At 32.7% G+C, this 25741-nt stretch overlaps 1 protein-coding gene and 1 long non-coding RNA gene across 4 annotated transcripts in view; one reads left to right on the top strand and one right to left on the bottom strand.

Annotated features, from left to right (window-relative positions):
* LOC136981594 (uncharacterized) overlaps window positions 1-11303 on the top strand; it is a 32151-nt gene extending 20848 nt beyond the window's left edge. The window contains exon 3 of one of the 2 annotated variants that reach the window (XR_010881744.1): window positions 10427-11303. This is a non-coding gene — a long non-coding RNA (uncharacterized lncRNA). Of the gene's footprint in view, window positions 1-6103; window positions 6859-10426 lie in introns of those variants that run through there. The other variant, XR_010881743.1, reaches the window with a different exon arrangement.
* A 5638-nt stretch (window positions 11304-16941) lies between these two features.
* Window positions 16942-25741, bottom strand: part of LOC136981592 (uncharacterized) — a 34226-nt gene continuing 25426 nt past the window's right edge. For both annotated transcript variants that reach the window (XM_067277913.1, XM_067277914.1), the window contains 2 exons: window positions 20340-20475; window positions 16942-17188 (listed from right to left, as the gene is read on the bottom strand). In XM_067277913.1, the coding sequence (XP_067134014.1) occupies window positions 17107-17188; window positions 20340-20475 (218 nt within the window). In that variant the 3' untranslated portion in view covers window positions 16942-17106. The remainder of the gene's footprint in view (window positions 17189-20339; window positions 20476-25741) is intronic.

Genomic DNA, 25741 nt, shown 5'->3' with positions numbered 1-25741 from the left:
GATATTTCGAAAGAAATATTCTAAATAGATATAAAATATGTTAAAGAAAACTAAAATAAACCATTATTTAAACAGCTATACTAAATTATGCCAATCTATTTAAAAATTGATAACTGTTATTCAAAACTTTTAGAAAAGTTTATATATTTCCTCCACATAATCATTAGAAATTACCATGATTATTTTTAAAATTTGCATCTATTATATAGAATGCTTCTGTACTCAATAGAAGTGAAATTACAGTTAAAATCGTTTATAAATTAGAGAAAATGATAACTTCCCTTCTTGTTGAGTAATGAAAGTCTTGTATAAGAATATAATAGCGAGGTTGAGGCCGAAGTTTTAAACGCGAAAACGTGTACGTCGGACGTTCAGCTTCGCTTTCCTGTAAACCTAGAAGTTTGACAATTGCGTTTGGAAAGTCAGTGGAATCACGCTCGACATTCCAAACGCCATTGTCAAACTTCTAGGTTTACAGGAGGGCGGTGCTGAACGTCCGACGTACACGTTTTCGCGTTTAAAACTTCGGCCTCAACCTCGCTAATATCTTCATATAACTTTCTCATTTAAAACTTTTTAAAACAGATACATGAAAACTGGTGAATACTGAATTGAATCTTCTAAATATCAGAGCTTGTAAGATGGAAGTTCTCTTAAAATCAATGTAAAATTTTTATAAATTCCCTCTCAAAGTTGATAAAAAATTTTTAATTTTGTAGTAATGATTCTAATTTTAACGACTGTAAAAAATAATTTTTGATTTATTTTTCATAATTTATTTATTCTTCTTTTCATATAACTTGTTATTCTAAAATTGAAAGTAATATTTCTAGAAATTCTTTGAAGCTGAAATCTATGAATAGAATTACAGTTTTAAATATATTGTACTTCCTGTATTTACTATAGACCCTATAGATTGCGAATTATGTGGCGGAATTTCTGCAAATTTTAATGTTATACAAGTTAGAACTTTATAACAATTTAAATACGTTGATAGCGATTTTTTAAAATTATTATAGTATTGTAACACGCTGTATTTAGCTTTTTTAAATTTTTTCTTATTTCTTGCAATTTTTGCATAACCTAATTTTACAACATTAATTGCAGATAATTTTTTATTTTGAAATTACTTTAAAAAGTACTTCCGGCGTTTTTTAAATTACTCTAAATATTATCATCATCATTTTGAAGTACAATATATAATTTAGTAGTACTGAAATTCTCGTTGCATTCATACCGTATCTGTCTTTATGATGGGTTACACTCTGTTGAGTCTGAAAAATTGTTTGGTAACTGCAATAAAATATTTTCTTAAATACACCTTGGCTTGCTAATGCATCAATTTCATTGTTTTACGTATATGAAAAGGGTTTAAAAATATGCTTGTGTGAATCCATTCAAAAGCCTCATTAAGGTAAGATACTTTCTTATTTCTAACATGAACTAACATAGATGTAAAAAGCATTAATTTTTCTCAATGCAATAACTAACACTATAACAATCTAAAGTCTTAAACAGTTCTTAAAAATTTCTTATAAAAAATATGCAATAAATTGAATAAAAACGTATTAACAGGAGTAATTATATAAATCCGTTATGAATCCCTGTACTTTATTGGCGATTTTATCAGTTAGTTAAGGATTAATCAATTGGTAAATTTGTTAATTAATATAAAAGTCAAATAATTTAATAAACTGTATTTTTCTAATCTCAAAGCATCGCTTTAAATTTCCATAGTAATTCATTTTTACGGTGCAAGTTTTGCTATGGGGATTTTCTTTCTGAGTGATAGAAACAATTTTCTTTAAAGTGCCAAAGAAATAGTTTCAGTTATTGGGTTGCAATTATTCTGTAATAATGATACATTCTCTCATAACTCACTTTAATAAGTTCATTATATGAAAGTGACAGTTGATCTTCCAGACATTATAAACATTAATAGGCCTATATAATATAGTGATATATGAATCAATACACACAAAATTATTATATAAATTATATATAATAATGTATAACACATGTCATCTTAAAAAGCATAAAATAGAGAAAATAAATAATTATAGCATAATCTAAAATACAGCAAGTGTGCTTAAGAGGTGCTTTAAGACTTGACTGTACTCTTGCTTACTTTTACGGTGCTCTTGGCTGCACTCTCGGAATCATTGAATTATGTTTCCTTACTCGAAATAACAAGATCACCAATGGGTTGTTCAAGGTATTCGAATCTCTCTACCCCTTCAAGTCTTAGGAACTCTATATAACTTACAACACATTTGGAAATGTTAAAATTTATTATCACATAATTTTGTTGTACTTATACAGTGGTTTCTACTCTTATATCATCAATTTTATCGGTTTGTCGAATAATGAGTAGATACAATATTTACCAGTTGCATTAATTTCACTCCATTCCAGAAATACAGGAAGAAGTTTAGTGAAAAGATGTGAATATCTTTGTTCCAAAATTTCTGAATGTTTTATAATTAGACCTGTGCAGTACAATATAAAAATAATACAGTATTTATGGAAAATGGAAATTGTTATATATAAAACACGGGAGAAAATCGGAAACATGGAAAAGTGCTCTCCTAAGCGAACTGCTTCCTTATCCAATGCTCTGTTAAGATTATAGGATAAATATTGATTATAGTAGTAAATTTTACTTATAACTTTTTATCTGAAGTTTTCAATCTAAGAAATTGTTGGTAAGCACATTAAACTTAATGAACATTATCAATTTTAATTTTGATTAATTTTATTGAAACTTTTACATGGAAACAAGAATAAATACTGTATTTATCTTTTCTTCTTTTTTTAAAGCCGTGTATATTAAATTAATCTAAATCCGAACAAAAATAAATATTTATTTTCGTGTGAAATTAAATTATTATTAATTTTAAAATATATATTTATTTTAGTCACAATTACATTGAATTTCCATTCGTTATATATAATGTCTGTTTAAAATCTTAAATCTTCAAGTATTGATTGAATTTTGTTCGTAGAAATAAGGAGAACGAGCGACGTATCTTTTATCACTATATAAATTATATCACTCATATTTACAATTATTCGAATTTTAATTTGTATTAAAAAGCTTTTCATGCAAGATGAAGAAATATCAGAGAATTCAATATACTGTACTTAACGAGCATTTAAACTTGTTGGTTATTGAAAGCATATTGTAATTTTTTAATTTCATTTTGTAACGGAAAAAAAAACAAAAACAAATGAATTCACAATGTTTTATAATAAATCCCATTAAACTATGAAAAAATTAAAAATTAGCATTTTGTAAAGTGATATTAAACTACAGTAATTATCTAAAAACTGAGGAATTTCTCAACGTATTGTGTAGAGAGAATAAGGCGATTCTAAAAGATGGGAGTTTACAGCAAAAATAATCGAATTTCTGATATACTAAACTAAGTTTTTAATAAATATTAGTTTTAAAAATATAAATATGTCTTTATAACAATTTTACTTAAATGACTAAAGTTTTAGGAAAAGATTCTATTAAGCAAAAATGTATTGAGGGATATTTTCTTTTACAAAAATAAAAACGAATATATCAAACAATTTTTTTGCGAATATTTATAATATTTTATTTATTTTTATAACGTCTTAATTCACTTATAAGTTTGTATTTAATTTATCTCTAACTACAGCATAACTATGAAATTAATATGTACATAGTCTAATTTTGCTTTATACATGTATACAGTTTAACTTAAATAATCAAACAAGATTTTGAATTATTTGTAGTCAGTTCCGAAAATCTAATTAAGATTATAATCTAAATGTAATATTTCTATTCAATTCTTTCATCATTGAATAATTTGTCATTTTATTTACAAAGTATAATTAAGCCAATATTTTAAAGACTTGTTTTATTTGTTACTACAACTTTTTCAGATTCTCCGGTTCCAAAATATTTAATAAAAGTTTTATGATTATTACTGTAACGAATTATTATACTATTTTTTAATGTAATCAACGCATATACTAGACAAAGCTGAGGAACATGTGATCTTCTGGTCCCATGTGGCCCTTTGTTGCTTCTAGAGACACGATCTTTGTTGCTTCTAAGACACGATAAAATATAAAATGATAAGTTTAGTTTTGCTATAATGAATTTTATTAGCGAAGAAAAATATTTTCGCTTCTTTTTCAATAAAGACATCTATGTATTTATAATTGTAATACCATATATGCCTATTTTTCGTGTACTTGTATTGAGTTATAGGGGAGAGCTGGACTAATTGTTACAATTGCAGTATAGCATTTTTTTCTTCTTTTTTATAATTTTCCTACTGCATCTGAAATATTAACATTTTCGGTAATCAATTCGCAGATCTTTGGGTATTACATACATTTTTTCCGATTAAATATCTGTATATTATAAATTTAAAAATCTTGAATATTTGGGACTCTTTCAAATGTAATAATTGCTCCTTCGTGAGTTTTTCTCTTATGTTAGTATCATTCTTTAAAGAGAGAACCGAATAAAAATGACACGTCAAAAACGTGGAGTAGCCATAATGTAACGATGTGCTCTATTCGCGTTATAACAACTGGCTCCAAGAGTTGCTATTAACTTTAACTTAGTTCTGATCAAGTAAGCAAACAAACTGATCGATTACAGCATGAAATTAAAGCTAAATTGTAAGTAAAATAAGCATACACAATGACGATCTTTCAAACCTTCAAACCAAAATTACACGTGAAACACAATCAAAAGAAATTTCTTATAGGATATAAAATTACAATGTCAAGAACAAACTTTAGCTCATTTGCCATAACAAACCCGAAACTTCATATGATATAAGCTTCTTCAATAGGCCATATTCTCAGTGAAGTGTTGCATCTAGGAGAAAATATTAAAAACCCATCGTAACAACTGGTTCCGGTCTCCCCTACACCTATAAAACCTATAATAAAACGTACGTTCCTCTCTTTGACAATGGATGTGAGCATCCGATTAAAAAAGGCTCTCGCCTCTAGTATAGATTATACCTATTATTAATATAAATATCCCATTCCTTTCTTTTTGTCACATATAAAAAGTCTTAACATATAAGTTTTAACAGGAAAAACCTAAAGAAGCTAGTATGAAAGTCAAATCTATAGAATTTAAGATGGAGATTCAAAATTTGTTCTTAGTCCATATATATTTCATAGATATAAGGAAGAAAATGTTAATTGTTTAAATTCTTATTTGATTGTTCTTAAATTCTTAAATGTTTATTAAAACCTCGATGTTCTGTCCTGCAGAAATATAAGTCAGTTTTGAAAATCGAATTGTAAAGAAATATTGTGTTCGTAAAAAATAAATACAGACTCTTGAAGACATGCAAACAAGACTTTTAAAATCGAATTTAGAATTTTTCTGAAGAGTAAATAGCTGTTTTTTATTCTTCATTTTCATCAGAATAAAGAAAAATGATTGCTTTATGCTGATGAAAGTAAGGAATAAGAAATCATTAGCTTTTGTGAGATGAATAAATAAATATAAACATGAAAGAAACAATAAGGCAAATTTAAATAATATAAACCCACAGATCCAATACGAGCACACAGTTTCAATTTATGGTGAATTTATTCATATAATAATTAGGAATACGGTAATCAATTCAATTAAAACCTTTTACAACTTAAATTTAATGATGTATAGGAAAAGCTTGAAAATTATAATTTCTAGTTTAAACTGCATTTGATTATTTAAAAATTCACAATTTTTAAATAGGCCTACATGATTCGCTGGAGTTTTGTACTATAAAATATCTAAAATGTATTAAATATTATTAGAAAAACTAAATGCTTTAACAAAGTCGTAAATATTGCTCTATTAAAATTCAGTATTTGCTTTTTTAATAAAAACTCGAGTGTTATTCATTTATTAATAAAAATATTGTTTAATATGTGTAGTTTAAAATTTCACTTATTGTTACTAACTTTCTATCTATTATGCTTGCTTCTTCGCTTCCTGTTACGTTTCTTTATCTGTAACCATTCTAATCTTTCGATTCTGTAATAATTATAAAATTTAAATTTAATAAATTATATTAGAAATTTAAAAAATTAATTTCTTAATTTATTTCAGATAATACCGGAAATTTAAATCAATATACTGATACTTTTCTAACACGATTTAAGTTACGAAATAGACTTTTAACGAAGAAAGATTCGTATCGACTACCAAACAAAAAGAAATATAAAATCGATGATTACGTAAGAATATTCGATTTCGTTATTTATGGTTTATGCTCGATGATTCGAGTAGGCGATTGTACTTTTTCATTTTTAGAAAAAGCCATAAAAGTCAATGGCTTATTTTCTGTAAGAGACGTACGTTTAATGGCCAAATTTGACTTTTCTTCTTTATTCGTATTAGGAGGAGAATTCGAAGCAACTCTAAGCAGTATGGATGTGAAAATTATATTAGTAGTTACCGAACATTGCCTAGAAGTTAAATCGCTTCAAATATTGAAACTGGGACATTATGAAGTTATAAAAATAACTGGAATCAATAATGCCTTGGCTTGGGCAACAAAACTCTGGATTAATGTATCTGTCGATCCAACGCTCAAGAGAAAGATTATTAATTCTATAGAGCATATTGCCACAGAATCTCTGAAAAGTATTCTTTCAACGTATATTGTACCATTACCTGTAAGAATATATATTGGATTATACAAGCAGAGAAAACAACTTATTAAATATTTTCTATGTCTAATACCTTTTGTATTAATATATTTTTATAGTCTACTTCGATTTTTCACACAATATATAGGTCTGTGTTAAAATATATCTTTAAATTAAAATATTTATGTACATAATTTTCTATAATAAAATGTTAATTTGTTTGTTTGCTTTGTTATTGATTTTTATAATAGCTTACGGAGTTTTCCAATTAATGAAATTTAATAATTAATCTGAAAACTTTGTAATAGTTCCTCATCGTCTTTTTAAAGATTCATATTGTTACAAAAAAAATTAATAAAATATTGTGTTGATGTTAAAAATGCCACAAAATTCGTACATTTTGTGCATAGTAATAAAATTTAATAATTTCGCGAAATTACAGAAGTACAATTTGAAGCTGTGATCTGATATGATCATAGCTTCAAATTATACACGTAGAGAGAATGTTAGAAATATTTTTCTGCAAAGAAATATGCAGAAAAAATTTTATAAAAACAAACTGGATTTGATATATTTAATTATTGCCAGATAATTAGGATGTTATGGTCAGCAGGCAATAATACTGTTTGCTAATGATCTGATTTACAATAGAATTTATAATTACCAATAGAAGAATAGAACATTTTATGAATTCTTACTGCATAACTATTCATACCAATTTCTCAATAAACAGTTTTATGCCTATTTAAAAAATTTTCTAATAATTATTCGTTTTTCCAGTTCACAACTTAAGAAAGTATTAAAAAATATATGGGGAAAACAAAGCAATTGAAACCTGAATAAAATCGAACGTAGAACTGCTGAATCACGCATAACCCATCTTGATGCTACTATCCAAATTATTCTGTTTTATAAATCATAAAACAATGGCTCTCAGAATATAATTCTAACTTAATCTTCATTAATAAAAAAAACCACCCAATAACATTTAATATTTTATAATGGTCCTATAGTAGAAATAAGTATGAGGCTTTACATTTCAAATTAAACTCTCCTGCTCACTATTAGAAATAACGTGCAACGATGCAATTTTTCAGTGATATTTTCTTTCATAATATTTATAAGCAGGCGTTTAAAAATTTAAATGAATTTTATAAACATATTATTTGAATTAGAATTAAATATAACAAAAATTATTCATTAAAGCATTTTTTCTAGATTTTTTTCGAATTTTTCCTGATGCTTAAAATTTATAAAATTAGAAATTATGAAGAAAAACACAATGAAACTAAAAAATTAGCAGCGAAAAGTAAAAGACAACAATTATGAGCTATTTAATTAAAAGCTGAAATCATGAGGATTTTAGCTTTAGTCTAATCAGCCTGTATGCAACTCCAAATTACCCAAAATAAACTGTGGGGATTTGGATAGGATTTGAACCCAGGTTTTCATGGTGTTTTTGATTATTTAAAAATTCACAATATTCAAATACACGATTCGTCGGAGTTAATTAAATTACGTCAAAATTCTGGAAATGGAATAGTTCGTAAAATTTCAAAACAAGTTCGTAAATTCGAGCAGGTGTTGAGAGACCAGCGAAAATCTGATTCGAGAGTATTTTTGGAAGCACCTGGAAAGGCTGTTTTTTTCTGTTTGAGCAAACATGGCTGAGACCTTGCACGAGAAAGGTATTGATAGAAAGTTGTTTTTCTTCTTCTTCTTTATTCTCAGGAAATTGCGTAAGAGGAGTTTTTCTGGTGTAGTTGCGAAAGCGACCGTTGAAAAGGCGACCTATCGACTCGTGGCGTTGTTTAAAACGGTTCCTAATTACTCACAGCGCTGGAAGCGACGCTTCCCACCCTCCGCTAATAAAGCTTGAAAACAGTAATGCCTTTAAATATTCATACTATGAAATATGACGACTACACAATGAGTTTAAAAGTAATAAAAAAAAAGAGAGAAATAAATATGAAAATATTTTAATGAAATCAATGCTTTATAAACATTTGTAAATTTTTGTATTGTGTTTACGCCAACAATAATCAAATTTAAATAACAATCGTTCTCCATAGCTTATCCGTGCTGGTTGGACTTATTGTTGATCAGGCTCTCCCTTAATGAACACAGTTACGGCCGCCCGTATAGCCTACAATGTGTTGGCACTTTGTTTTAATTATTTAATCAATCAATCTGTTAGTCAAGAATATTTTATATTTTTCCGTACTCTGTAGTCGAATTTACGGTATTCATTTATTTATAAGAATTTAGTCCGGAATAGAATATACATTTTCGATTCCAGGTCTATAGATTAGTTGAAAAAGAAAAAAAATTATTAAATAATCTTCGAATGAAACTTTTCGTTTTTCTTTTTTTTTTTTTTTTTTTTTTTATCCAAATTAGGCTAAGTATCGATTATATTAATTTAAACAAATTTACTAATTTAATTTTGTTTCCTACATCATCTTGTAAGGTAAGTTATTTATATTCATTAACTACACATTTAATGTATGAGTAATTTCAGGTTCAAGGTAACATTTTATTTATAAAATAATAGAGTAATAAAATAAAAATTTCTGTTTTTCCTACATTATAGGGAAAATGTCATGAAATTTGTTTTTGATTATTTATTAAATTACGTCAAAATTCTAGAAATCGAATAGTTTGTAAAATTTAATTAAGAATTTTTATTTATAAATAATTTAAATTTTAACTTAATTTTTAAATCTTAACTCGCAACCGTTTAAATCCGATGCTCTTAAAACTATTAACTTTTCAATTTCAGACCTGATTGAAAATATTTTAATTTTGTGGCAAAAGTTTTCTTTTTAATTCTTTTGTTGACCGTTTACAATTGATATAATACCAAAGTGAATTTTTCCTTCAAAAATAGAAACTACATAACGGTTGTTTTGCTGGAGTAGTTTATTTCTTTATGGTGCCACTTTTTCAAAAATTTATTTCGGACTCCGTTCCTCCATTATCACAATTGCTCTTCGAAATACGTTTAATAAAGAGTGTCACATTACAGAAATAAAGCACTGCGGCAAAACAATCGCTGTGTGGCTTCAATTTCTTTGGAAGAATTTACCTTATTATAAATTTTTTCCTGGATTATGTACATTATTATTCTTTCCTTTCGGAAATTGTTGCTTTTCGTGCAAACATGTCGGCACTTATCGAAAATTCGGATAATGTTGTTGAAAAATTTTATGAACGTGCAATAAATCGATTTGTCTTTATACTAAGAACATCGGATTAGATTAGATTTTTCCTTTTGGCATCAATGCCTCTGAACTCATTTCATCTGTTTACCCATTATATTTGAGTGAAACTCAAGTAAAAATTACAGGTATCCTACAATATCAGTCAGAACGGAGAATGATGCCAACCCTACGTTAAAGTAAAAGATTCTCGCCAATTCAGATCTCGAATTCCACGCGGCAAAGCTGTTAATTAATTAATATGTAGAATGGTCATGTGACCACACATTAACAACATTAAAAAGAGTAATTAAGAGCGTAGAATAGGTTTAAAAACATTAAAAAAATTTGAGTAATTCGAATTTTTTCATATTACACAAACTTGAACTTTCAAATTATAGTTACTTTTTTAATTCTGAAATTTTTAACTATTGTGAACCCATTTTTGGAGAAAGAGTAGTTTTTAAAATTGTCATTGTAATAAATAATAATTATTGAAATTTTTGTTGTAATTTTGAATTTATTTGCTATAGTTTAATAGTTTAATTATTGCTATACTTAATGTTTCTTTTTATTTTCAGATTTTACAGGAAATGTAAATAAATATACTGACACGTTCCTAACTCGATTCAAGATGAGAAAACGACTTTTAACGAATAAAGATTCGTGTAAATTAATACTTAACAAAAAATATCCAATTTTCGATTTCATTAAAGTATATGATTTTAATATTTACGGCTTAAGTTCAATAACTCGCGAAAGTCCTTGTAACTTTTCTTTCTCGGAAAATTACATAAAAGTCGAGGGAAGATTTTCGGTACGTAATGTCAAATTAATTGCAAAATTTGATTTTTCATCTTTAGTTGCATTGAGTGGTCACGCCGAAATCAATCTCAGCAAATTAGATTTGAAAATTACATTAATAGTGACCGAATATTCCGTAGAAGTAGAATCTATTCAACTTCTTAAAATAGGGCGTTACGAAGCTATAAAAATATTTGGAATTAATCAGGCATTGGCGTGGGCTGCAAAAACCTTTATTAATGCATCTCCCAATCCTATACTGAAAGCAAAAATCTATGAAATTATTGAACATGTGACGATGGATTGCCTGAAAAGTATTCTTACATATCTTGAAATTCCAATCATTGTAAATGTGTTTGTAGGATTTTATAAATACAGAAGACAACTATTAAGGCATTCGATGTATATTTTTCCATTTTTACTTATATACTTCTATACTCTGTTATATTTTTACATTTGTTATATAAATTGAATGTTATACTTTTCCTCCCACCGTTAACATTTTTGTATTATAACTTTTTATATTGAAAGTTTGTCTTTTTTGTATTAATTTTTAATTGTTGTAAAAGTTAGATATGTATTGTTTCAATGTACTGTACATTATGTATATTATACTTCCACTTTTACTATTGGAATAAATTTTTCGTTAAGACTGTATGAAATGCTATAGTTTAATACTTCAGGTTTTGCCATCTCGACGTGTTATTACGTAGTTAAAACTGTATTTGAAGGAATGTAATTCCAATTTATAACTCTGAGCTTATGGGAAATCTAATCACTCGCTTTATGACGATTCGTTTAAATAATTATTCAGAAACCAATTCAGTCCTAAACAATAGGTCTTTTACATTTCTATATACAGTTGAACCTGTCTATTTCGAATCTGATGGGAACAAGAAAAAATTCGTGATAGACAGGTTTCAAGGTAGAGAGGTTCCCAGTGGCGCATACTCAAGGTTTAATTTTGGGGAGCACTGGAGGTTCCTACACGGTAAACAGTAATAGATTTAATTAGAAATACGGTATTATATTAATACAATAGCAAATACAGTACATACATGAAATAGGTATAAATAAAACATACCTTTTTGACATACCTTAACAGACAGATTGTCAATAGTTTCCGATGCCTGACTTACTTTCTTCAATAAGACGCAAGCCAAACTAGTAACCAATTAGAAAAAAGCAGTGTTAATTGCAAGTATGTACTGTATTGCAAGAGATGTTTCTCAACTGCAATCAATATGTAATTGCCGAGCTTTGAAACTGTAATTGACACTTCAGTCCATAATTTAAGATGCAGAGGCTTTGGAAGAAAATTATTTGAGTAAACATGGAAAACAAATTAAATTTAGGCTGAAAATGCAAGGGAAACTAAATTTCGAGAAAAAAGGTTTTCGAGATAAACATGTTTGAGATGGACAGGTTCGACTGTATAATAATAGAATAATATTACATTGCATATTGTAATATGTAATATTGAAATACCTTATTCCTTTACAACGTTTTTTGTATTTTCTAATTTCAATATCGGACCAACTTCAATTTCTTTTATACAACCAGGATAAGCAATCAGCTCGAGTTGTGATTCGTCAAACTGATCGTGACCAAAGAGCGTGGACTACGCTACCAGTCTGATTTTTATCGTATTTTTAGACTCGTGTCGTTTCTCATGCCAAATGAGACGACTATCAGCAGATATTTTGGTTAATGTGTACCAAAGTAGTCCAAGATGGCCGCTCGTCTTTGATTCCAGCAATCAGAAGACAGGGAACAGTGGGGACGCACGTTTTAACCTAACCTAACCTAACCTATTCTGATAATTTAGTTGCTAATAATTATGGTAATTTATTAGAATAGGTTAGGTTAAGTTATAACGTGTGTCCTCACTGTTCCCTGTCTTCTGATTGCTGGAATCGAAGACGAATCGCCAACTTGGACTACCTAGGTCAGGAGTCGGCAGTTTGTCAAGTGAGAAAAGCCAAATTGTCATGGAAACGGGATAACAAAAGTACCAGGAGCCGCACGTTACACGGACTGACGTCGGACGGGCGGACACGCGTTCAATGGGTTATATATATAGATATGCTTCAAATGCTACCACTCGCATGCAACTCATATTGATCAACGCGAGTGTGGTCATGTGCGGACGGGCTAAAGAGTGGTAGAGAGTATGCCGTACGAGTAGAAGTTTGTTCGGCGGCTCTACCTCGTAAACTCATAAGTTATAAGGCTGCTTGAGATGAGGTGAAATTGAAGTTTATATCCGAAGAGCTACAAACGTCTATGCAAAGAGCTGCATGCGGCTCGCGAGCCGCTCCCAACGACCACTGACCTAGGTACACATTAACCCATATTTTAAATATATGTTAGCATTTTAATTAAATTAAATACAGTATAAATTAATTAAGCTTCTAGTGTAGTGATAATTGAAATAATTATAAAAGTTACAAATAGATTCTTATCTGACTGGATTTACACTACACTCTCGATGTTCATGGACGTCTTTGTTCGGAAATTCGATCATTAGTGATGGAAATTTATGCACCAAAATTTGAACTTGCGTGAAAGATTTCGACATTCGACCTTTTGGGAAATGGCAGATCACGTACCACTGTGATTGGAGTTGGCTTGGGAACAAACTGTATATTCGAGCAGGCGCAATGCCAAAAGATCACTGCACTTCATTTATTCGTATGGTGTCATAAGTTATGATTCTGTTTCGTTTATTTTTGACTTAAATGAAATAAAAGTATTATGCAGCACTATAAACCATTGCACAGTATATTTATTTAATAAAACTATTAATTTTTCTAAAAATTTTTAAAACAGCAGTAGGCTAATACCTAGTCTTGGAACGAATTACTTAATATAGAAAAAGAAACTCAAAGTTCGAGTATTTGAAGTCCAAAAAGGATTACTGGGACTCAATTATTCATGAATCTGGAGTATCAGTGTATATGCATTTATAATTACTTTGCAAAATATTTCGGGGATTTTTTCTGTATGTTTGGGTGTTAGTTTGTCCTCTTTGAAGCTTAATAACTACACTGCTTTTCATCGAAAATTTCTGAAATTTTGCGAAGAAGTTTGTTGATTGACGCTATTAAATTTTGGTGATTATAGGTCGAGGGGATGGGGAGATAAAGAGGTCCTGTCATATCTCGAGTAGGGTCGGACTTAATGGCGATTTTACTCGTTATTAGCATTTACAATTTTTTTTTTAATTATAAAATTCATCCTTACTCTGAAAATTAGACTTTTTTCCATTTTATAATAGTTAAAAATATAAAAATTGAAAAAAACACAACAGATGGCGCCACCAAAATATTGGCAGGAAAGTTAAGCAACTCGTCACTGGATTTTTTTTTCTTCTAGAAATTGTATTTAATAAAAATGCTGTTCTTTTCTTTATTCAAAAACATTTAATTAAAAGACACTATAACAGAAAAGAAGAAAAATGCTTTCCCAAAATAAAAGAATCATTAAATAAAACCTAAAGGTATCATCTTATATAGTTTAACATTATCATTGTAGTATTATTAAAAACGAGCAAATATGATTTTAAAAAGCATTACAAATTATTAAGTAAGTTTAATAAAAAAAAATATTATAGTGTAGAACACGGTGGAAAAGTTGTAAATAAGTTGCAAATACAGTGGTGCCTCGTACAACGTACAGTACGCCTCGAATAACGGACGCTGCGAACAACGGACTTGCTGTTTGGCCGTTACGTGACTCGAGCAACGGACTGGCTGCGAACAACGGACTTTCCGGCATAATTGGTGACTGCTCCATGGGTGCGTTCTTTAGAGTCGCTCTGCGTCTCAGCTACTACGGGAGTGCGCTGCTGTTTGTAGGCATTTAGGAACAACGGTGAAAGAAAAATGGCGGCGCCCGCACTATCGATAGTATCGTGATGGAGGAATCTATGTTCTAAAATATGAGCTTTAAAAGGCAAAAGAAGGGTCCCAATTGTAAACTTTAACCATAAAATGGATTATTTGTTGAAAGAGCATTCAAAATAGTTTCAAAAAAAAAAAAATTCGTAAAGACACTTATATCACCGCGTGCGCTAATTCGCGCTTTCACAATTTCTAAATTTTCATTCATAAAACCACATAATGGACCCAGAAACGAAACTATCTGAGCCATGCGGCGTGCACTCCCACCGGAATTTAGGAACGCGTTCCGCAGGAATTTTTAGACGGATGTCGCTCGCGCAGAGTTACGCGGAGGAATAAAAGAACGCACCCTATGTTCATTTTTTATGATACAGTACGGTTATTTTATGCTGCGGAACGAATTAGATGTTTTAACATGTATTTCTATGGGAAAATGCGTTTCGTATAACAGACGTTTCACTTAACGGACGTGCACTTGGAACGGATTAAGTACGTTATATGAGGCACCACTGTATATGAAAGTGTATAGAAATAATTCATTAAAAAAAAACATCATTAATATGTTTGCTTAAATACCAGATAAAAGTGGACAGACATTTATTTCATAATTACAATTAAGAATACATTTATGCAAAAAGTGTTGGAAAAATACTTAAAACCCGGTAGAAACGGAATAATTGTAAGCCATTCTTAGTTATTCGGAAACATTACTGTATAAAGTGCTAAAATATTTTGAATGTAACATGGCTTTCTTTTATCAGTTTCATATACATAACAGAGTTTGAAAATAGAAATAGATATATGGAAGCTTGTGCATATGCAAATATAAAATCACAAAATTGAATATAGCTTTTATTTTTAATTTTAAATCTATAAAACCTTTAAAAAGTTTGTCAATTAGGACGTGAAAACATGATGTTTATATAACAATTTAGTACAAAACTTTATATTTAGAAAAATTGTAAACATTACGGTGATGTCAGATTCTTTACAAATGTAAAAAAATCCAGCAACGAGTTGTTTAACTTTCCCGGAAACATTTAAAACTGCGTGTAATGTCATCTGTAACGATATTTCGTTTTAAAAACTTTTTTATATTTTTAATTATTATAAAATGTCAAAAAGCTTAATTTTCAGGGTAAGGACGAGTTTTATAAAAAAAGAAAAGGAAAAAAAATGTAAATGCTAATAACGAGTAAACTCGTCATTAAGTCAGACCCTACTCGAGATATGAGAGACACCGTCAACTGGGCGACAAAATACGAGATGAACAATAGACAAAATACAAAATTTTTTTCTTTACAAAATTTACCATTCTTTTCTATTGACCTTCTAACCAATGAAATTAAATGATATTTTTTAAAAAACGAGTTTAAAGAATGATTTTGTAATTAACAAACATATTTATACATATTACTTTATTTATATTTTACTCATTTTTACAAGTAAATAGAAAAGTCTCGAAGGACAGTTGATATCTACCTCTAAAATTAACAAATATACGTTAAATCAAAGAAGGCAATTTCATAAAATTAAAAATACATTTCATTATACATTACATACAATATAAATTAAAACAAAAAAGTATAAAAGTTCTTGGAAAGAATTGCTTTTCTTTGATGTTTTTTGTTAATCGCGTTGACATAAAATAATTAAAAATGTTCTATTCCTAAGTTGAAAATAACTCGTAACTGTTTTTTTAAATGTTTTTACTCTTTCCGCCCTACGGGCACTAAGAGGGTCTCATTTGGGAGGTGAGGGACGAGTCCGATGTAGCCTATTGTTAAAGGAAAGTATGATGTACAGGGGAAAACCACTTTTAATTTGAGGTGGAAAGCATATATTTTAAATTAAATTAATTAAAAATTGCAGCCTGACATTGTGACGAGGTCACAATAAATAATTGCTTGTTTATCATTAAAAATGCAGTGCAGTACAGTACATATCGCTCACATCTTTAATGTCACAAGAGTTCTTGATTTGACAGTTAGAAAAAAAATTGGTGTTTTACACAGAAAAATCATTAAATATGTTACATATAAATATTTAAAAAAATGCAGATACGATTAAAAATATACTAAAATAATGCAATTTTAATGATTTAATTAATAATTTAATGTTTCAAATATTTTACTTTTATAATATCAATAAGTACAATATATAATCTTTTAACTCTCTCTGTCCTGTGAGAAATAAGAGCGCCTTCTTCTTTAGCAAACTCATTATGGATTCCACCAGCTCACAATGGGGCAGCCAAACCTGTAATGGTTTGCAGAGAATAACCCATAATGAGCAGGTACAGACATTTTAGCTCCTTAAGCAATGATGTTTGATATATTCAGTTAATATCAATCTGAATCATCTTAACAAAGAACATTTAATATATATTTTTAATTGAACAACAATTTATTAAATATTTAGCATATGATTAAAAATATATTTAAACATAAATTTATACATAGAAGTTTCAAATTCTTTTTGAAAAATAATTTTAAAATTTCAATAAAATTCTATTAAATAAAAATTTCAATAAACAGAACAATTTGATAGATTTAAAGAGGTAATGGAGGTGGTCTTTTTGTTATTAAAGGTTTTATAGGTTCATCTGTTTCAGGTTGACTTGAATCATCTGTCCTGTAAAATAAGATATGTTTAGATTAATATTAAATTTTTATATTTAAACAGTTTTTATGAAGAAGGAAGATTTATATTTTTTACATTTTATCAATAGTTTTATATTTAAAATATAACAATCATTTTCAGCTTAAAATTAACAAATTATTTTTTAATTGAGAACATCTGACTTCAAAGGTGCAGATTGTAAGTTATTATGTAAAATTTGTTACATTGTATGTAGTCCTTAAAAGTGTCACACACTTTTAAGTGGCAGGTGACACTACCACTGAAGAGTGTTGAGGTAGGCAACATAAGAGAAAAATAGAGATTCATTCTTTATTGATGTGGGTTGATGGACAGAACTCTTAGAGAGTACATGCTAAGTTTAAAGTATAAGGAGTGCACATTAAGTATTCACCTAACTGGAGTCAGTTATAAATTTTTGTATATGAAGATAGTGAACCAATAAAAGGTTATTTGTTGAACAAAACATACTACATTGGAATCTGTCTTTAAGGCCAGTGTTGCCACCTTTTCAAAATTGCTGACCCAGACATTTTAAGATTAGGATGTTATACTTACTCAAAACAGCAATAAAAAGCCATCTGACTGAATGCCAGGTGGAATTCTGTTGACAATCTTACTTGGATTTCATTCAGCATTTAAAGGAAGACATCAGAGTGATAACAGCAGTTTGCCTATAGAACGGTCCTAGGCCTACCAGAGAAATTCCTTGGGCATCAATTGTAAGGGGAACAAACCCAAAGGAGATAGTGGAGACATTTCAGAATGTCAGGTGGCATCACCACTGAAGAGCTGTTGAAGTTGGCAACACAGAAGAAAAAAAAGAGTGTCTCATTCTTGACTGGTATGGGTTGCTGGATGGAACCCTCAGAGAGTATGTGCTGAATTCGAAGTGTAAGAAGCACAAAATGTGTGTTCATCTAACTGGAGTTGGTTATAAATTTATGTGTATGAAGATATTGAACCAATAAAAGGTTGTTTATTTGTTGAACAAAAATTATTGTGATGAAATCCTTCTTTAAGGAAACCCACAAGTGTATCTATAGAAATTCAGTAACTAAATCAGAACAAGCACATTAGTTTTATAATGAATATTATTGATCTAGGCTACTATTCTCACATTTGTAATCAGTAATCACACTTTCAAAGTTTGACTATATAAAGGAAATGTTTAGCATTACAATTAGTGTTCATGACATGAGAACCACTGGTGCAAAAGTAAAAAAAAATTATTTACTGTGTTTTATAGTTTATAAGATGCACAGAATGATTCATGCAATATCATTCATGCATTTTTAATGAACATGTCACATTTAAAATATATTATTTAGAAATTTAGTTCATGCAATTTAAATTTACAAGCACACAGTATAAGAACACAAAAATACCTACAAAAAGATAGCAAAAAGTAAATGTATACCATATAGTTACTTTACTGTTGCTGGTAACACATTATTATCTGTTATAGCCAAAGTAAAGTGTAAAATCTTTCTGACTATGAGAGTAGAATTTACCCCATTACATTCTCACTATTCATATGTTCCAAATGATTCATCAGTTCTTATTTTTAGATACAGGTCTGAAGTCAAATAAATGTTAGGATAAGTAATGTTATGAAATTGTTATGCAATTGCTATAAAGTCATAAACTATCCTTATCTCTAAGATCTGTTAGAATAAACAAGGTAATTTTCTATATACAAAAAACTTCAATATCCATCAAGGGAGAGAATTGAGACCAAGCGTTAGATATTGTATTTACAAGGTAAGCAGCTATTTACAAGGGCTGTTCGGAAAGTTCGCGGCCTTGCCTATATGCGGCGCTGCGATCAATATAATTTTTGGCGGGAATAATTCAGCCATCTTTGCTAAAGATACGATATCAATTTATGCTTGATTTGTCGTAAAGTTTTGCCACAAAAGCTTAGCAGATAGTCAGTGTGCAAGTGCTTTGTCAAAAATGGAGAAGACAGAGACTCGTGCGGTCATAAAATACCTGACGAAAAAAGGGTTGACCCCATCTCAAATCAAAGCTGACATGGATGAAGTTTTGGGAGAGTCTGCTCCTTCGTACACCACTGTAAAAAAATGGACAGCCCTTTTTAAATCTGGCAGAGAGAGTGTGGAAGATGACCCTTGCAGCGGACGGCCGTCAACTGCTGTCACTGAAGAAAATCTCGACAAAGTTCACGATTTGGTGTTAGCAGATCACCGTTTGAAAACGCATGGGATAGCTGAGACAACAGGCATCTCTTTCGACCGAGTGCACCACATCTTAACCGAAAATTTGGGTATGACGAAGGTCTCAGCTAGGTGGGTGCCGCGTCTGCTGACCGCCAAGCAAAAACGTGTTCGCACTTTGATGTCAAAGGAGTGTTTGGACTTCTACCAAAAAACCCACAGGATTTCTTGTGTCGGTTTGTGACTACTGACGAAACATGGATCCACTACTACACTCCTGAAACAAAAGAACAGTTGAAGCAATAGAAACACCACAGTTCGCCACCACCAAAGAAGGCAAAGACAGTTCCATCAGCGGGGAAAGTGATGGCCTCGGTTTTTTGGGATGCTAAAGGCATCATCTTTATTGACTACCTAGAAAGAGGAAAGACCATCAATGCTGTCTATTACTGTGAACTTTTGGAAAAACTGAAGAAAGAAATCGAAGAAAAGAGGCCACATTTGAAGAAGAAAAAGGTTCTGTTCCACCACGATAATGCACCTGCACATTCCGCCAGAATTACTGAACAAAAGATAAACGAACTTCGCATCCAATTAGTTCCACATCCACTGTACTCACCTGATTTGGCCCCCAGTGACTTCCACCTTTTTCCAAACCTAAAAAAATTCTTGGCTGGAAAGAGATTCCACTCAAATGACGAAGTCATCTCTGAAGTGAATGAGTATTTTGCACACCTTGACAAATCGACCTATTGTGATGGCATAAAAAAGCTAGAACATCGCTGGAACAAGTGCATTGCTAATAAAGGAGACTATATTGAAAAATAAAAAAAGTTTTAACATTATTTTGTTTGTTGTTCTATTTGAGGCCGCGAACTTTCCGAACAGCCCTCGTACTATGTTATTCTGTATATAAAATTTTACAAAAATTCAGTGTTTAAAACTAAAAATATATTCAAGTTTACCTGGCAACAAGCCTTAGCTGTAAAACAACAATTCTGCTCTCATCAATTTCAATATCATTAACAAGTTCAGCATATCTATCTTTTTGTTTTCCTTGTAAAGCAGTTGCTCCTGCACAATAACTACTACTACGAAAACCTATAAAGAATTCATATTTACAACATTAAATTTTATTATAATTTCAATAATTATATTATAACTATTTGTTACTATAACTATTTATTTAATAATTATACTATAACTATTTGTTGAATATAGTTATATTATTGGTATCCAGAATTAAAATCCAAAAATCATTTTTTCAAGAGAAAATTCACTTAACAAAATTTATTGAAATTTAGTGTGTGTTTGTACATAATTATAACTATAAAAACTCAACAATGAGTTGCTTAACTTTCCCAGCAATATTTAAAATTTTGGTGCCATTATCTATATTTTATTAAAAAATTTTTTTATATTTTTAACCATTATAAAATAGCAAAAAGCTTAATTTTGAGGGTAGGGAGGGGTTTTATAAAAAATTATAAATGCTAATGTGAGAAGCCAGGGGTTACAGAATGCACTGTTGACCTCTTTGATCAGCAACGATCTGGTGAAGACTGCTCACTTTGTCACTGGATGGTGTAATTTATTCATTGTTGTCAAGATTGCAAGATCCTTTTGACGTCAGGACCTGACACCAGTTAGGATAGTAAAAATTTGCATCCTAACTCGCGGATATTCTGATATATTTGCCTTTAATTATGTTCGAATAGGAGGGGCTCCATAGTTCGAGTGAAAGGGTTAGTGAGGTCGTTGATACACGAATAAAAAGCAACTATCTTTAAAATGTAACAAATTTAATATAGAGTAAAGTGATTACAATGGTTACAATGAATGCAAATATTAAGGGATACCTTGATTAAAGACTAGCAATACAATTTCTGCATTCTGTGGTCTGAGTCTCCTATGTGTTTACATAAAATTGGTTAATCATCCTACCTCTTTGCAATCGGGGCAATTGTTTCGGTGGTATATTATCTGATGAGGATTGGGGAGAGACGTTCGGGACGACACACACACAAATCACAAAAACAAAGGTATTCCTTTGGGACTATTCATGGATAAGTGTGATGATTGAGTGAACATGAGAACAAAGAAACAATATACAAAAAAAAAAGCTTTAGTTCGCTCAATGGAATACAGGTGTGGCGATAACTTTGGTCGTAATTCCAAAGGTTGCCACCAGGTGGAACACTGAACCCAACAAACTGGCAACCTGACTTTCGACCTTTCTCGGCTTGTGACCTCACTTTTTGAATGCGGACCTCGCTGTGTACACACGTGTTTTCCATTCTATGTCCGAATTGTACAATCACGCCATATATCGTATATGTAATAAATTTAAGTTTTTTGTATGTAGTCTTGCTTTACATATCGTAAGTAATTAAGTACAAACAGTGCTACAAACTGGTGACCCGAAACGTGATATATGATTTATGGTGCCCACTATCCGAAGAAGGACTCTACCGTACGACATGAAAACTCAATCCATTTGCATCGGACACAAACGTCGGACATTCATCTTTTTTGGAACTGTGTAATCGTTCATCTAGACCTTCAAAAAGTGTAACCACGGATATTTTTCGTCAACGGTTGACGGTTCAACGAAAAGGTATTACCATTCTTCTTTGTTCTCGCGCCACGTGCCTTTACGTGCCATCTTTCTTTGTCCTCTCGCCACATGCTGAACTGCGCACGCAGCATTTACGGATAACCACCTTCGCACTGCTACAACTACGCTAAAATCATGGCTGAGGCAGAAAATAACGACGATCACCGTCATATAGCACGCGTCGCGATCAGACCTCCACCTTTCTGGAAGAGCAACCCCAGCTTATGGTTCGCACAGTTAGAAGCGCAAATTTCCATTACCAACATAACCGTCGACGACACGAAATTTAAACACATCGTTGCGGCGGTAGAGCCGGAAATTTTAAATTCGGTGCATGATCTAATCCTCAACCCGCCCGAGCAGAATAAATTCGCCACTCTAAAAGCTCGCCTTATCGACATCTATGCTGAGAGCGAGTCCTCAAAAATCAGAACGCTTCTTCGAGGGTTAGAACTGGGAGATCAACGTCCATCCTTCCTCTTAACACGGATGCGCGACTTGGCTGGTAACCATTTCAGTGAAGATCTCTTGAAATCTCTCTGGCTGTCGAGGTTACCTCACAATATTCAGGCCATTTTAGCTGCGTCAAAAGAGAAACTCAAACAATTAGCCGCCATGGCCGACAAAATAATGGAATTAGTCTCTTCCGCACACATCCAAACTGTAGAACATGACTCTGTCACCATTTCCACCCTGGAGAACCAAGTTGCGGAATTAGCCAAACAGGTCAAGAACCTCTCCATGTCCATCAACAACCCGCGCCGCTCCTTTAGACGCTCCGAATACCCTTCTAACAACACGAGGCACTGCAGCAAATCCCGTTATAATCAACGGCAAAGCACCCCTGAAAACGGCATGTGTTACTATCACGCTACCTTTGGGGCACAGGCGAAAAAATGCAAAGCCCCTTGCTCCTTTCTACCGGCAGAAAACTGACTGGGCGGGCACTTACGGCCAGAAGTCGCAACCGCCACATCGACCAAATCACCATGGCCGACCCTACTACGAAATATAAATTCCTAATAGACACAGGCGCCGACATATCAGTGATTCCGAAAAGTGCCAACACATACCTCAGCAAACCTGAGAAGCTGGTCCTCTTTGATGCAAACGGGACACCTATTCCAACTTATGGCACAAAGCTATTAACATTAAATTTTAATTTAAAGCGGAATTTCTCATGGCCATTTGTAATTGCTGACGTGACCCAACCCATCATAGGAATCGACTTTTTAACTAAATTCAACCTACTGGTGGACGTCAAAAACAATCGACTAATCGATGGAGTCACGCAACTTGAGTCTCCTGGCTGCCGGCAGAACTGTCCCACAACTGTCACTAACATCACCGCTGTGACTAATGACTCTCCCTACCACCGCATTTTGGCCGAGTTCACTACTATTACAAATCCGTCGATAACTCCCGAAACCAAAAAACCGTCAACCACTTTCCATCACATCGAGACCAAAGGACCACCTGTCTTCTCGAAACCCAGACAGTTACCACCAGATACGCTCCAAGCAGCACGTGAAGAATTCCAATTCTTAATGTCTCAAGGCATCATCAGGCCATCCAAAAGCCCCTGGGCCAGCCCATTACACATGGTTAAAAAGGCAAATGGCCAGTGGCGACCATGCAGTGACTACCGCCGTCTTAATGCTATAACCGTTCCCGATCGCTACCCTGTTCCTCATATATAGGACTGTACTCAACTCCTTGAAGGCAAAATCATTTTTTCCACACTGGATCTAACCCGTGCCTATAGACGGCCGGATGGCCGAGCGGTAAAGGTGGCAGCCTACCGCTCTGGGGGACCCAGGATCGAATCCGAACGGGTCGAATAATCCCCAGGAATTTTTCGGGGGGTGGTCCGTTCGGATATGTCGGGCCCCGTCCCTCACCACCCGGTCGCCCCATTGTGGGCCTGGCCGAACCCATAATGGGCCTACTAAAAGAGGCCCTCTTAGTGCCCACAGGGCAAAAAGAGTTAAAAAAAAAAAAAAAAAAAACCCGTGCCTATCATCAAATACTGGTCTTCCCCGAGGACATTCCAAAAACTGCCATAACAACCCCGTTCGGCTTGTTTGAATACGTCTATATGCCTTTCGGCCTACGAAACGCTGGCCAAACATTCCAGCGATACATCCACCAGGTTCTACTTGGCCTTGACTTCTGCATCCCCTATTTCGACGATATATTGGTCGCGTCCAAGGACGCAGATGAACACAAGGACCATCTCCGCCAAACGTTCCTCCGCTTGCAAGACCACGGCCTAAAATTAAACCCATCCAAGTGCATCCTCGGAAAATCTGCAGTTCCATTTCTCGGCTGCATGATCACATCGTCAGGAGTAAAGCCTTTGCCATCAAAAACCAAGGCCATCAACGATTTTCCTCAACCTAAAACTGTCGCTGAGCTTCGTCGCTTCCTAGCCATGCTCAATTTTTATAGACGTTTTTTGCCAAATGCAGCTCAAACTCAAGCCCCACTACTCGAATTTTTCAAGGATTCCAAGAAAAATGATAAACGCATTATCTGCTGGAACGAATCTGCTCTAAACTCCTTCAGTCAATGTAAAGCAGATCTCACAAATGCAAGGACTCTTGCATACTATTCGTCACACGACAATCTCTCTCTAATGGTAGATGCATCTAATATCGCCATCGGCGCTGTACTCCAAACACACACTGCTGAAGGAACTCGTCCACTAGCCTTTTTTTCGCGGAAGTTAACGCCTACCGAAATAAAATACAGCACTTACGACAGGGAGCTGCTAGCTATATACTCCGCGATCAAACACTTCTGCCATACCATCGAAGGTCGAAACTTCGTCATCTTTACGGACCATCGTCCTCTCACCTTTGCGTTTTGCCAAAAACCAGAAACTTGCTCCCCACGTCAGCTGCAACATCTCGATTACATTGCGCAGTTCAGCACCAACATCAGGCACGTCACTGGCTCGAACAACATTGTGGCAGACACCCTTTCTCGGATCAACGAGATTCGACTTCCTGTGACAGACTTTACCGCCATAGCGGAAGCTCAAGCAAACGACGATGAACTAACTGCACTCCTCACGGCGATAAAACATCACTCACACTACAGCCACTTCGAATCAGCCCATCACTACAACTATATTGTGACATAAAGGACAGCAAAGTTCGCCCATATATACCTCTCCAATTTCGCCGTCAAATCTCTTCCATGCACAATTTGGCCCATCCAGGAATTCGTGCCACGAGACATCTAATCCAAGAACGTTTTGTGTGGCCTTCGATGCAGAAGGACATCGCCAGCTGGACCCGTTCCTGCGTAAACTGCCAACGGTCCAAAGTGAATCGGCACACCAACAGCCCTCTTCAGAGATTCGACCTTCCATCCAATTGGTTTTCACATGTGCATCTTGACCTCGTCGGACCACTTCCACCTTCAGATGGATATACCTACCTACTTACCTGCATAGATAGATTCACGAGGTGGCCGGAAGCTATTCCCCTCCACGACATCTCTGCTGAAACAGTCGCTCGCACCTTCGTCTCTCACTGGATCTCCAGATTCGGCGTTCCCTCCATCATCACCACCGATCAAGGCCGACAATTTCAATCTCATCTGTTTGCTTCACTGACAGCTATGTTGGGTATCCAACACATACGTACAACACCATACCACCCATCAGCAAACGGTTTAGTTGAACGATTCCATCGTTCCCTAAAACAAACTCTCAGATGTCACCAACAACACTGGACAGAA

This window comes from Centruroides vittatus, unplaced genomic scaffold (assembly GCF_030686945.1).
Source record: "Centruroides vittatus isolate TY-2023 unplaced genomic scaffold, ASM3068694v2 contig_782, whole genome shotgun sequence".
Classification (NCBI taxonomy): Eukaryota; Metazoa; Arthropoda; class Arachnida; order Scorpiones; family Buthidae; genus Centruroides; species Centruroides vittatus.
This window is presented reverse-complemented; position numbering and strand designations above follow the sequence as displayed.